A 15033-nucleotide genomic window follows, 5' to 3' on the forward strand; every position below is an offset into this window, starting at 1 on the left:
AACACTGCCAAGAGAGCCCCATGCAACAGGCAAAACCAACACCCTGAAGGCAGTGTTGAGCTGCATAGACTGGTCAGATGTTACTCTTAGAAAAGTTCACCTCCTAGCCCTCAGTTCATGAACGCACCATATTAGAAAAGACAAAATTGTACAAAAGCACTATAAACACACCAAGACTTTTCCCATCCATTCCAACTGTGTCTTTCTGGACCTGAGGCTCCAGCTTTTGGTTCATTTCAAGATTCACTTTGCCCTGAGTCCTTCACAACAAGTCGGAAAGAGAAGGAAACAGCTTAATCCTAGTTTCTTAGATCCCTATTGGAAGGCTTGGTTAACAACCTTGAGGCCACAGAAGAGCTCCTGTTCTGCTTTCCACTTGTCACAAGCATGGCAGTTCTACTGTATAGACACTACCCATGGAATCCAGACCTTTATAGCCACCACAGCTAATGCCTCTCATGGCACACCGAGGTGAAGGAGCTTGTTTGCAAGAGGAGGGAAAGATACCCCATGTTGCTGATACTTCTCCGTGATGGCATTTGGTTTGAAAACAAGTGAGTTGGGGAAACCTTGTTTACCCGCAGTTCCAACTCTGGGCACCTGCTGGCACCTAGGGAGCTCAGTTCCAGCCATTTCCAGCAGTGAATGAACTTGGGATCAGCTCCAGCAATGGAAACAGTTCTCTGCCTGCTGAGCAGATGTCTGGAGACACAGCCTGTCATGAAAAGGCCTCGGAAGAAGAGCACTTGAAGCCAGCAGGGCAGTGGCGGGGAGCTGGTCTCTGTTGCTAAAACTGATCTAGCCCCTGGAGCAGCTGCAAACCTTGGCCTGAAATTGGAGCCTGTACATGGGGACAAAGAATATAAAAGGGAGGATGAGCTTCTCCCCTCCCCCTACCTTCATCACGTTTCCTCTTCTCGCCATTCGACCGAGGAATCCCCAGGATCCCGTTAATGGAGTAAGAGCCCACTGGATCATTGGAGGCACTGGAGACGGGAGGGGATGCTGTGCTGGGCACTGGACAAAAGGAAAAGGGAGAAAGGGCCATGAGGAGAGCAGCCAGCACTCAGGGATCCCCCCACTGAAAGCTACACATACCACTACTCTCACAGGAGGGCCTGGGCACTAAGCAGGCTCCCTGTCCCACACACAGAAGGACTCACACTAATCCTGCTCTGCTAATGCTGCTGAATCCTAGCTGTGCCATCCTGTTCATATACCGAATCTCCATAGCCTTCCAGTACAGGGCCAATAGCAACGAGCCGGTGTGCTCCACCAAGAAGCTATGTGTTGTTGTTTCCCAGTTCAGAGCAGGTCTCCCAGGGCATCCAAGGAAACTGAGTGCAGTGCTGCACAGGCCACATTCCCCAGGGGCTCACAGACTATCCATATTTTGCCAGATCATTTCCTCTCAACGTTTTTCCACCTGGAGTGCACATACTCTGTCTCAGCCAGACCAGCCTCTAACGTGTCCACCCAATACACTCCATGAAAAATCACCTTCTCTTAGTGCAGGTGAGAAGCTCTTCAGTGTTGGGCCAATAGATTCAGTTCCCTACTAGAACAAACCATGGGCTCGTGATACGTTCTCCAACCAAGATTAATAAAAGTCTTGTGTCTTTCTTTAAAACAGATCAGTGTAAATTGGCAGACTCCTCCAGCCACTCAGGACTCTCCAGGACTGCTCTGGAGTTTCCAATACATCCAAAAAGACAAGTCACCCAGATTAGAAATAATTACTTCCCAATAATTAGGGCTTTAAGGTTTAGAGCAAGTAGAGTTGTACATCCTGTAGGCAAGCTCATTACAAGCCAGCATGACCTCGTCGTTAGGAGGATATCCTGGTTCCCTTTCAAGCCACTAGCCATCATTCAGCTCATAAAGCATTGAGCACAAGTGTTCAGTACCTCCAGTAGAGGCTTTCCAGAACAGAGCAGAACCTGCCAGCACTGCCCGATGTAGACCCACGCGTCCCAGTACGCCCCAGAGCAACAAGAGGCTCCAGCAGCAGCACTCGCAGACACCCTCCCAGCTCTGCCAACTCATTCCCTAGACACTGCATTGCTCCTCCAAGAAGGGATAATAGCTGCCAACTCCATCTGATGTGGTCAGTGTTTCCCAGGCCATTGAGTGAGTCCAGATTAAAAGGGCATCCAGAAATGCTCTTCCATACTGAGTCATTAATTCCTTTGTGTTCTTGAACACAGTTCATGTACAGGAGTATATCTGCCAGCTCTGTTTCACATAGGCCAGCACTTTCCAGTAAATCCTTGTTTAGTAGCTGATTCTCAGTAACCAACAACATCCAAGACAGCGTCTTAGGACACAGATAAGCACCATATCCCATAATACTACGTGTTTTCTCCTGCTCTGATTTACCATTAGATAACCTCGTGCTAGCAGCAGCAATTTGCACCATACAACCCACATCAGTGAACAACACCCCATCACACGTCGAGCACAACACCTTTAAACACAACAGACTTGTAGACATTTGGTAGCTTTATTACAGCCTCCATCTTCTGCTCACCTCAATAAGCCCGTTTCCCATAGCAGAAAGCGCATTTTCTTAGTGAAATACACCCATGGGATATCTGACTGCAGAGCTAGAACATTGAAGGACTCTGTGGTGAGGTATCAGAACGACATGTCCTGATCTGTGAATTGCTGTCTCAGAAACAGGCCAGCTCCAGCAACGGGAGAGATGAGAAACAGGGAGAGGGGAGGAAAGCAAGGCCAAGTAAGAAGGAGAATACAGGTGAAGGCTAGTGCTTGGGTAGGATGGCAGCAAGTACTTCTCTCTAGGGAGGTGAAGGGGAGAGCGAGCAAGTGAAAGGAGTGTTAAGACAGGCTAGCTTTGGGCAAACTCCTTTGGGTAAACTCTCTGCAATGCTCCTAGGCAGCAGAGAACAGAAACCTCTGCTTTCTGGTGAGGTTTCTTTCCCTCCATCTCCCTTCTTCCTAGCACCTGCTTGTCACACTTGTTCGCCCCTGCTGAGCTTCATTCCCATTCCCACCTGTCCCATCACCAACCCCCCAGCCAGTCTCCTTACCGATAGTATGTCCTGGTGCAGCCACACCTGTCCCACTCCCATCTGGTGTTGGGTGGAAAGGTTGCTGAACTTTGGTTCTGATAATCCTGGAAAAAGAGCAAAACATGTTCAGAACTCAGCTCCTCATGCAGTTTCTCTGCTCCTTTCTACACTGTGACTCCAGCAACGAGAGCTGGGGGCCTGAGCTGACATCCAGATGCAGCAGAGCACCATCTTAGCATTTCTTGTGGTCCTGATTCTAGTGCTTTAGTGGTCCTGCTCCCACAGAATTGTCCTTGCTGTACTCTGTCATATTCCCAAACAATGTAGTCACTGCAGGATTATGGTGCTTAGGGAGAAATCTGGGGTCCAGCCTTTCCTACGTGTTAGCGATTGCGTTATTGTTTGTGGTCAGATCTTCTAGTGTGCTCACAAGGCAGCTTTTGCAGCTAACAGACACTGCTGGATTTACAAATGGTGTAGATTTCATTTTGTTGCATACTTCAGAAATTCCTTTCTGGCATAGAACTGGGAGATTTGAACTGCTGGAGGGCTTTCCCAAAGCCCTACTCTTTGTAAATGAGACAGTGGGAGCAGAAAGCACCTGTATAGAATGATGAGGGGATATAGGTCACCAGGAAAAAGAATCTACAGCAAAGGGATGCTGCTTTTGTTTATCAGGTCGTGCACGAACACAGCACAGGAACCCAAAAAGATGTCAGCAGATGCCACAAAGTTCACAGTGCAGCTCAGAATGAAAATAAACTGAACTGCAATTGTGAGTGTTTGCTTTCTTGTTACATGCAATCTTTCACCTCTCAGTCACTGATTTAAATCCAGCTGAGGTCAGTGTGAAAGAAAATCACTATCCCCTAAGACTTGCTTGGGGAGCCTGCCCACTGCCAGATGCTGGGTAGCTGTGGCTCAGGAACTACCATGTCTTACCACGGGGCTCAGCAAATAAGCCATGACCTGTGAAGGCCACGGAGACCAAATTCTTTTCTGAGCTTAAAACAAGCCTCTCCAATTAGGATGAAGGCTGCAGATGCTCTTTCGGCTTAGTTTCTGGAACTGTCAGCCTTGCATTGTGTTAGCTTTAACCTCTCCTCAAAACTCTCTCCGCAGAAAGTGAAAGCAGATAATGCATTCTCCCTGCCCACCCAAGGGCTTCTCTTAGAAATTCATGCTAAAGAAAGAGTTGGCAAGACTTCAAAGAGCAAACGCGTAGCATGGACAGAGGCGGGCAAAGATTTTGGGAGGACATTTTGAAAAAAGCATGGGTTCACAAAGTGAAGCCTTCGTAGGAGGAGAAAGGCATTTCAGAGCGTATCACCTCAGGTTATTGGAAAACACAGCTAGATGGTGAAACCTGGGCAGTTCCTGAAGGGACAGAGGACACCCTGGACATAGCTGCAGATAGGTGATGTCAGGGCTCTGGCTGGGAATGGAGAATCCTCCCACTCCTCATCCTACATAGTACAGAGGTGCCTGGTTCACAGCTGTGGGGGGGACATGGACAAGATGTGTCAGAGAGCCTCAGGCCAAGGGGCTGGATTTTGAGGTCATGCTGGTGTGCACGAGGTGGGAGCTGATCTCAGGAGTTAGTGCTCGGGCAAATAATGCAACTTTCTTCTTCTTTTCTATTTTCTTTTTCTTTTTCTTTCCTCTCACATTCCCCCTAAAGCCCCCTGAAGTGCCACTCTGGTTGTGTGAGTTTATTGATTTCCCCCAGCCCAGAGAAACAGGAAAAGGGGATGGGGTGCAGGCAAAGGGATGGAAATAGAAAGCTATAAATTATTTGTGACAGGAAAGCAATAGTGCCAGAGTGCTGAGCACAAGTCCCGTGTCACTATTAGATTCCTTTTAGCCTGATGACACTGTAAAAGAGGTTAAGTGTCTGATGGAATCGTACACCTTGGGGGCAGGGGCAGTCCAGGAGCAGAACAAGCCACAGAGAGCGGGTATATCAATTCTCCAGGCCAATAATATTCCCCTCATTGATTGCAACACAAAGTTCAAAAATCTCATTATAGTCAGGCAGACCTGGAACTTTTTAAAAATCAATAGAGTGATATAACGTATGTATACTTTGTATAAATGTATCTATCTATCCGTCTGTCCATCCATCCATCCATCTCCAAAAATCTGCCTGCGGGTGTCTAAGTTAACCTACACATTATACTATGTTATGTTCTATTGTAGTGCAGCATGGTGAATGGACTAGAAGCTTTCCCCTGCAGCCTTAGCTGACATGTCACACCATGTCCTGTTAGCACTGAGATGACATCAGACAGTCCCGTTCGCACTGTGATATGACATCAGATTGCGCGCTCACACAGGCAGCTGGCATCAGCCACTCTGCTCCTGCTGCAGGAGCTATGCTGCGTGGAAACTGCTATGTTTCCAAGGCCATCTAGAGTAAAACCTGCCTGAGAGATGATTTGTGTATAGCAGTCCTGTCCATAATGCTTGGAAACCCCAGGCAAGGATGAGGGAGGTTCCATTTCCTTCCCTGTTCTGTTGTTGGGCTCTCAGCTCAGGGTGCTGGTTGGTGCCCACTGCAGCAGTGTGCACAAAGGTGTGTCCATCAGGAGCTAGAGTGAACTCACGAGCTCATTTCACCAAGTAGCCATCAACTGGTGATGTTTGTCGGTCACTACCAACCAGGGCCAGCTCCAGCTGGTGACCTTGAGGTAAAATGTTCCGTTGGAAATATTTCCTTCTTACAAAGGAGGCTGGCTTCGTATCAAGAGTGTCCAGGAGCAGTGAGCAAGTGCGAGCGTTCTGGGCTTTGCAGCCTCAGGTGGCTTGGTTCAGCTCATTCCTGGCATTAAATGGCTGAACCTAAGGAGTTAGTAGATGTCTCCTATGGCTGAAAAAAGAGGCAGGCCAAGCGCTCCTCTGCCACATAGGCCTGGCCTCACTCTGACACTGGAAGGAGAGAAGTCTCCGAACCTAACTTGGAGCACAGAATCTGGCCAGGGTCGCCCAGGGTCATGTTATTTGGGGCAGTGATGACCAACACTGCTCCCCAGAATTGCTGCTGTCACTGAAGCAGGCTTCGAGTGAGTCGTGTATGTGAGACCACCTAGTGAAACAGCAGATAAAAGGTGAAGGAGGCTGACTTCACCCTGTAGCAACAGATGCAGCATAGTAATGCAGTATTTAAACTTCAGGATTGACGAAAGGTTCCGACCGTTCACAGAGACTGAAATATGCACAGAGCTGCCCCAAACTTAGGAGCACTGTGCTCCTGCTCTGTGAGAGGGAGCAAACCCTTTGTCACCTCTTGCTGTTTTCTGCAGCTTGTTCTTGCCTCTAGATGCTGGAGAAAGACATGCCTTTTGCAGAACACTGCTGCCGCTCTTCCCAGAAGAGGAAGGGACACAGATCTTGGCACACCACTCAGCAGTGCTGATTTCTAGAAGTAAATGCCAATGTTTTCAAAGGCCTTTCTTTTCTCCAATAGCAATTGTCACTTTGGACTAATTTCATCTCTGCTCTAATTCCATCACAGTCAGTGACTCCAATAACGGCCTTTGTGTTTAATTAGGGGCATAAACTGGCACTTATTGTAAATCCCCATTTTTCATTTTCCAGTGGGAGATTTTTGTATGAGTTGTCTACTCTGAGTTTCAGAGAACATACAGTTTTGATCCATAACTGACTGAAGTTTCAGCAACAGGACATTTATAGACCTTTGATGGCAGTAAAGCAACCAAACTTCATTTCACAATCTGAATTTAATATGTGACATTATCATAAGTAATGGCATACAGTAACATTACAGTACATAGTATCGTACTGTGAATTATAAGTCCATTCCTGGCATTTGCAAGTTACCACAGTTTACGTATAGTAATTCTATCTAGAGTGAATACTTCAGATAGCTCCGACTGAAACCAACTGCTTGCTTCGAATGCTTCTGAGTTTCTTAAATGTTCAGCATTAGACCAGGAATTTCCAGTGTTTGATTTCTATTAGTTTGGTTTTTCTTTTGCAGCTTTAATGCAATCTGTTTTGCTGATTCTAAATGCAGAGTAACATGAAAAGTCGTCTCCAGTAATCTGACAATTACAAGCTCGAATCAAATTCGATCAAGGATGTAGAAAAAAAAATTAAAGATAAAATCAGCTGAGATGTAATCCTTTCTGAGAACCAGAATTTCTCACCTTTTAAAGAAGTGAGTGAAAAATCTCCCCTAGACCTGTTCAGGAGTTATTTGCTAAAGAATGACAGAGCATAAGAAACATCCCTTGCCTCTCTGACATTTCTGTCCAGGCTGTCTTGTAGACTGCCATACTCTGTGGTTTCTCCACTCTCACTGTTGCTGGGAGAGATTTCAGACAGTATCTCAAAGCCCAGGTGAAAGCCCGGTGGGGTTCATCGGAGGGAGATGAGCTATGGATGAGCCCTCTGGAAGTCCCAGTGTAGCATCTCCTTAAATCCTGGAAGAACCAGGTGAAGTTGCACTAAAGAAGCATCGTGTGTCCTGCTGCATCAAGGAAACTTGACAGATTTCATATAGCATTGGTGTCTTTTCTGTGATCATCTTCCTTTGTCACTGATAATTTTTCAGAGTGGAAGGGTAGAGTCTGTGAAGCACCAAACCCCTTGTAATTGTTTTGGAGTGTTCGTACTTTAAATACTCCATATTAGAAGCACATTACAAGACCCCAGGGTGTGCATTACTGGGCAATTAAAGCCATTCTTGGAAGGCTAACCCTGCTAAGCTTCAGCCTGGCTCTCTGCTGTGTGTCTAAGGGCGGCTGCAGTGGCCAAAGGAGCTGTCACTGCAGTGCCTCGCCACTCTGTTAGCACGGCCATACCTGCAGGGACACGGTGTGGGGCTGAGCGACACAGCCACACCTTTTGTGCCTCAGGGCTGGGGACCCCTGGTGATGCTGGCATCAGAGCATGCCTCAGAGAGAGATGGGGAGAGGGAGCCTTGGGCTCCTCGCTGCTGAAAATATCCCACCTGCAGGTGGGTGCTGTGCAGGCACAGAGAGCTCTGAGCACGATGTGCGTGCACAAAGTAGAGACTGCATGTTTCTGTGCATGGGCCTAGGCATGGCTGAATTCTCTGTTCAGCAAAAAATGGGGAGAAAGTACTGTCTGACAAAGTTCAGAATGGAAAGCAAGCTTCATAGTTCGGTGAGGAAAAGCAACCAAGGGATTTGGAGGGTGAAGGAAAATGAAGTCTGACAGTTGGAGCCTAATCCTACTTAAGGGAAGAGCTTTGGTTCCTCGCATTGTCATGGACTCTCATCAGGACTTTGGACAAATGGTGTTTCTGTGTTCTGTTTCCTGCCTGAACTGTGAAGATAGGAGCGCTGCCTTGCCACCTGGGGCACTGCGAGGACAGCTGGAAGGAGGGGAGAAGGGCTCAGGTTCAGGCAGAGCAGGGGCCAAGGAAGTGCTTCAGCGAGCTGTAGCACGGTGCTGGCTCCATTCCCCTTCCTGAAGCAGAAGTGACACGAACCCTGCTGACAGTGACTGCCTGTGAAGGGAAGGGAGCTGGGCAGAGGAGATGGGAGCTGTGTTTCAGCTATGCTAACTGCAGTGGTCATGCAGCAAGTTTAGTTGGGAGGCTCAGAACTGCAGTTGCCCCCCAAAACCATAGCATAATTTTAATCAGTGTTGGGGGCAGTACCTTCTCAAAATCTACTGCAACACTTGCAGCCCTCAGAACAACAGCTGACATTGGCAGGAGCAGCAGACTCTGCTTCCTTTCTAGCAGGCCCGAGGCTCTGGCACTGTCTGCCAAGAGAGCAGAATGCTTCCAAACCTTGCCATATTCTGGGGCCACAAGCAATAATTGTGCATTCAAACTCTCTTCTGTCACAAAAATTGCATTTCCTTCTCCCTGGCTTTTGGAAAGGGAGAGAGAAGAAGGGTGATCACATACGGCATCAGTATATAAGCACAGGTATGGTGGAACGCTTAGATTGGTTAGATAGACAGTGCTAAGAGGTGGCTGAATTGTGGCTGCCTATTTTCTTGAACCTTCCAAATAGACGAGAGGAAGAAATGGAGATGCCTTGCTTATCTTGAAACACAATCTCTGCCCTCTCTGAGAAGATTTGGCCCTTTATCTGCTGTTAATCTGTGTGGTTCCATCATCTTAACTGGAGCTGCACTAGCATCATGCCTGAAGGGGGGGAGGAGGGGGGGAGAAGTGCCAGCTTGTTCCAGCTGAGCCTGCTCACACTAAAACACCAGAGAAAACCCAATCCTGCCCTTTTCTCACACTGCAAAGACCATTGCTTGTCTGCACACTGAGAAGAGACAGCAGCAGTTTTACTATCCGAAGGGCTTAGAGAGGAGCTAGGATTTTTTTGTTGTTTTAAATCAGTGACCCATGATGACACCATACGGTTTTATTTCATTTAATTTGAGCAGAGCATTAACGTTCAGCTTCTAGCAGATCTCTGCCCATTGCAGTTCTGCTGCGCTACATGGAACAAGTCGAGACGTAAGGAAGAGCAGTGGGAGGAAGGAAAGGTGAAGCAAAAGGTGTCCCTGGGAGTGGGGAGACATGCCAAGCGGGGCATTGCTCTGTCAGCTCGTCTGTGGAGCAGCAGCACCCAGCTGCATCCCACGGCTACAGGCTGACAGCATTCCACCCCATGCGTGTAGGTCGCCTAGACTGACACTGTGGAATACATTGCTGCATCAGGTCATGAGAAACATTTTCCCATTTATCCAAGGGGATCTGTGTGAGCCCATTGCACGAGGGTGCAACCGTGAAGGTGAGCAGGGAGCGTGGCTGTGCTCCACAGAGCTACACAGCCATCCAGTGCTTGGAGCTGGCTGAAGAGTATCTACATGAGCTGCAGTCAGCAGTGACTGCAGCATAGAAATGTCCTCAGGCAGGTGTTTCCACTTTTATTACACTCCATTCACGTTTGGAAGGTTTTTTTTTTTTGCAGTCAGGAAACCCAGAAATGTGTTATAATCCAAACATCTAGAAGATGTCATTCAGTGTACCAAATATTGGAAGCAAATTGGGTGTAGATGTTTGACAGCCCAGATTGCAGGTGAATTAAGGAAATCTTAAAGGACAAAAAAGAGTTTTGCTGCTCTTGGAAACACAGGTGTGGGTGGAACGATATGGCTCATCCAGTCTGAATTTTGATAGCACAGGCAACCACAGAGCAAATGCTCAACACAGAGCATCCACAGGAGTATCCATCCTAGGAGCTCCAGACAACAAACTCACAGTCTCTGCAACAAAAGATCAAAAGCTTCAGGAACAACAACGAGCTGCAGGAAGGGAACAGGAAAAAAAGCACTGCCAGGGGCTACATTTACTTCACTGTAAATGTAAGTGAAGAGGGAAAATGCCCACGAACGTCTGAGCCGCTAGATGCTGATCATTTTCTAGGAGTCTGCCACAGAGTGCCCTTGCACTGCAGTGACTGCCGGTCCCAGTGACACCAGTCCCCTGCAGAGCAGCCAGCTTGGGTCCTGCCAGCAGCACAGCTGCGGTGGCACAGAGCTGGCAGAGGGTCCAGCCCACGAGCTGCCAGCTCTCGGTGACCGTCGCACAGCACGCGCTGGAGCTGCCGCAACAGCAGCCGTGCCAGCAGGTGAGTTAGGGAGACCTACGGAAACACATGGGCTTGCCAAGGTTAAATATCTTAATCTGGAGCGTGGGAACTTTTAATTGAAAGCTTTGCTTTGAGCCCGTTTCCAGTTATTAAAATTCAGGAGTCTGTGCCGAATTCCTTGTGGACATTCATTTTGATTAACAGAAGACGTGTGTACTAGAAGAAGAGGCTTGAACTGGGAGGAAACAGATAAATGTAGATAACTCTCAGCTCTCTTGCAAGCTTTGCCATACCTTTTGCCATAAGTAAAACCTTAGATCTTTAAGATAAATTTCAGCATTCATTTCAAACCAAGGTATTTCTGGCTTCCACAACTGTGAAGAACAGGTGGAAGCGGGATCTGGCTGTCTCCCAAAGGCCAGAACAGAGGCAAAGAAAAAAAGCAAGTACACTCTTATTTACAATCTTGTCTATTTTATGGTGATCTCTCCATTATGGAGGCTGCTAACTTGGGATTTATTTAACACCAAGGCTTGGCAGTGTAGGGGTATTAACCCTGATTTTAAACAGTGAAGGTTTCGGAGGGGGACCCTCAGCAGCAGAAGGTCGTGCTTGAAAGGCTGGAAATTTCCACATGGAACCTGAATCTTTCCTTTGCTGTTCTAGTCCTTACTCCTGCTATTCCTTATCCCTCCTTCTGGAGGCTGCCCAAAACTGCCAGCAAAGGCAAACATATGAACCCAGCAGAGCAGGAGTGCTCAGGTGACACACACAGGAACCCGACATAGAGCTGGTGCCCACCTCCAAAGACAGCATGCTTATTTTCCCAGTTTCTCCTAATGGAAGGACAAATTCATAGCTGGTCTGCTTGGCTCATATGAGTGACTAAAAGGTCTGAAATTTAGCCAGCATGGGCTATATGTTCGTTTCCATGTCAGAGCTGTTTGTGGCCTAGGAGCACCAGCATTTGTCTTTTAGAGGGATGTAATTGATCATATGGTGCTGTATGTACTTGTTTATCTTTTCCTGCAGGCCTACATGTACAACTGTGGCTATGTGTAGTTAAACATTTGGGTCACATATTGTATTCAGACCCCATGAAGAATTAATAAACATTTATTCAACCATTACAGTTTTTAACAGAGTTAATGGCAGATAGGCTGCTCAGCCCTGTGGCTGTAGCCATCTCTAGCTCACTATATTGATTTTGTTGTACAGCACCAGGCACCATTATTACAAACAGTCAGTCATAACCACCTAGAATCATCCATAACAAGGCTATAATATCCATTATATAATAACTAATATGTATCAACGTGGATATAAGTCATGTGGCTCCTTGCTGTAAGGCCCTTAACTGTATATGCATTTACTTAGTTAGTATAACTTTATACGTTATAATTAGGATTAGTATAACTTTGGCAGCGCAGATCTGTTCTGCTCCTACATTGTGTACCTGGCACCCGTCTAACCAAGTGCAGGGCTGCACACATGGACCCTGAGCAAGACATTGCTTGTATGCCATTCCCATACAACCACAATGGCTGCTGGGAGCTCGCTGGATTTCCAGGTCCCAGTTTCTAGCCCCGATCTGTGTCCATAAGAGTTAGTCTAAGGGTTTACCTACATATGGCTATGAAAAGTAACTAATGTGAGTTAACTGGAAGTGTGAAATTGAAGTGGTCTAGCTAAACTGCATTACACTTCTGACACCTTTGTTTAGAATTAAGACAGCTTTAATTTAGTCTAGCTTAATTCACTTTGGAAAACGCAGTAAACTAAATTCAATTTAGGATGCTCATCCAAACAGTGTTTTAATGGTTTTAACCAATGTACTTTCAAAGTTAATTCAGATTAATTTTCTCATTTGTCCCTATGTAAGCAAGCCTGTTGCCCATGCTGTGTCAATGAAACCATCTCAGCTGGGATGCCTTCAGCAATGCCAGGTTGACAGCAGGCTCCCAGGAGCCCCAGTGCTTACGTGAGCCTCTCTGACACCACTGCTGCTTTATCCCCATGTCTCCATGCTGGTGGCTTTCCTCCCATGCCTGAGCTGTGGGGAGGGACTGGGCTGTGCCAGCACGCTGAGCTGGCTGCTGTCAGCCTAGGAGAGGGCTGCTGCTTGTTCAGTACTGCCCGAAGCTGCGAGCTGTAAATATTCCATTATTCACATTTTACAGGTGTTTGCAAGGGAGTGTTGTATTGTTTCTAGCTCAGCCAAACTACAAAGTCCTCCTTCTGAAAGGTGCAGGATTCTAGAGAACCCTTAGTCATTTTTCTCCAGTTCCATTATTTCAAAATATGATCTCTTTAACTGAACAAAGTGGGTCTGAATACTTCCACCCCCATCCATTTTTTCATCCAACTTAGCACAGGAACAAGTTTGGATGCAGTCAGGACTTTAAAGCGGAGATGTACAGAGAAACATACACAGTGGTATTTAGAAAACTATCCTACATTTAACCTTGAGTATTTTCTAGTCCAAGAAGCCAAGAGGTAGCATGTGGTGGTCCAAAGATTTTATGTTTTATCATGCCATTTTTACAAGGCTATCACAAAACCAACTGCAAACAGAGCATTCTGAGAAGTAACACAGAAACATTGTTTGTGCAAAAATCCTGATCTTTGAAAGTATACTCATGGAAATTTCAAACTTCTCATTACCTGAAGTTGAACTCTAAAGCCACACTATAGACTTAGTCAAAACACAGAGCAGGAGGAAATCGTAGACAAATGTTATTTTTATCACAATGCAAAAAGAGCCCTTGAGAAACTGCATTTTTGTGCATCTCAACTCAGATGAAGCACCTGACCTAATCCTTCACAAAGAGACTGACCAGGCGAACAACAAACTCACCTAAATAACCCAAGCCACGAAGTACTTCTTGATTACACAGTTAGCTCTTTTTTTGTGTGCTCGTTTCATTATGGAGTTAGTGCTAATGAATACATTTTGGTTGATGGATACTACAGCCTCAGATCTTTGGTATAAAATTAGCACAGTGTCATTGAAACAGTTACCAGGCTAATACAAGGAGACAGTCCTGTGTATTAATATGCTTGTGCAGAACGTATTTGAGTGCAACCGGGTACGGATTTCTGTGCAACTAGCTAAGAGAGCACTGTAAGTAAAATGTAGAATTGTAGCAGCACATCAGTTTGCAGGACTTTTTTGGTGTGGATACGCAGGCTGTGTGTGTGCAGAGGATACACAAAGCTGCAGTGCTGTACCAGCACGAGCGCGGGCCTGTGTTTCTGCCCGCACATTCATTTGCATGTGTGTCAGTCTGCAGGTATGTTCCTACTCGTGTGTGTAATCTGGCGGCCGTGCTCCCTGAATAGCAATGAGCTCGGTATGAGCATGTATGTGTTTATGTCTGTGAGCATCTAGCCGCAAGTGAATGTGACCGCATGGTGCACCTCTGTTCTCTGGGGCTGTCCGGAGCGTCCTGGGGCTCTGTGAGATAGGATGGGTGCTGCCTCGCCTCTGTGCCCCATGGCTTTAATGCTCCTAAAAGCTAGTGTACTGCAGCAGCAAGCCTGCTGCCTGGAACTCTGGAAGAGCTGGGTCCTGGCCCAGCCATGCTGTCGGTGGGCTCCCTGACTGAGCAGCAATCCTAATTCGCTCCATGCCTCGGTTTCCCCTCCCATCTTTTTTTCTTCCCCACAAAAACTACAGATGTGGGCTGTCACATACTGCAGGGGACAACGCAGCACTCTTTGTGATGGGTCCTGGTCCCGGGGCACACAGCCCTGCAGAGCCACCAGCCCTGTGCCACACGGACACTGTTTGTGCTGGGTGGCTGCTGGGGTTTGGTGGACAGCTTCGTCTGCCCGTGCCTCAACAGAGCAGGGAGAGCTGGGAAGGAAGGAGTTATTAAATGCCAAGTGGATATGCAATAAATCCCATTGATTTTACAAACTCCAACTTGTCTTCAATCTCTTTCCATTCCTTATCCTGGGGGCATTGCAACAAAACCCTATTTTAAATACCTTTGCTTCCCCTTCCCCCACTCCCCCTCCTCCCGCTCCCCAAAAAAGTGTCAATATTTTATTTGGATTTTTAACTTCGCTCCATAACAGTTGTTTGACCTCCTGACTCATGCGAGTCACATAAATTCTGGGACTTTATTCAGGAGCCATGTTCCTGCTATTGAATAAGCAATTTGGGAGGGTGAATTAATGACTTGTGCTGTTGCTGGAAAGTCCCTGAAGAAATATTAAAATTGCTTGCAGACTGAATCAATACTCACTGAACACCCAGCATGAGGACCTGGGCTTTTTAATGGCTACAAACAGCCGCACTTGGGAGAGGAAGGGGAATTCCTGTGCGCACACCGTGCAGCTGACAGCAGCCTCCCATCCTTGCTTCCCCTCCAGTGCTGGGCACATCCTGGGAGAGTCGTGCCATGCCCTGCCAGGGACTGGCTCCAGAGGGTGGCAGCCCT

General features: G+C 47.1%; 1 protein-coding gene across 4 annotated transcripts in view; it reads right to left on the reverse strand.

Annotated features, from left to right (window-relative positions):
• Positions 1–15033, reverse strand: part of PAX2 (paired box 2) — a 91624-nt gene that overhangs the window by 48073 nt on the left and 28518 nt on the right. For all 4 annotated transcript variants that reach the window (XM_065746287.1, XM_065746286.1, XM_065746289.1 and 1 more), the window contains 2 exons: positions 3054–3139; positions 898–1017 (listed from right to left, as the gene is read on the reverse strand). In XM_065746287.1, the coding sequence (XP_065602359.1) occupies positions 898–1017; positions 3054–3139 (206 nt within the window). The remainder of the gene's footprint in view (positions 1–897; positions 1018–3053; positions 3140–15033) is intronic.

This window comes from Cyrtonyx montezumae, unplaced genomic scaffold (genome assembly GCF_038088225.1).
Source record: "Cyrtonyx montezumae isolate F1298 unplaced genomic scaffold, pur_monq_1.0 scaffold_4, whole genome shotgun sequence".
NCBI lineage: Eukaryota > Metazoa > Chordata > Aves > Galliformes > Odontophoridae > Cyrtonyx > Cyrtonyx montezumae.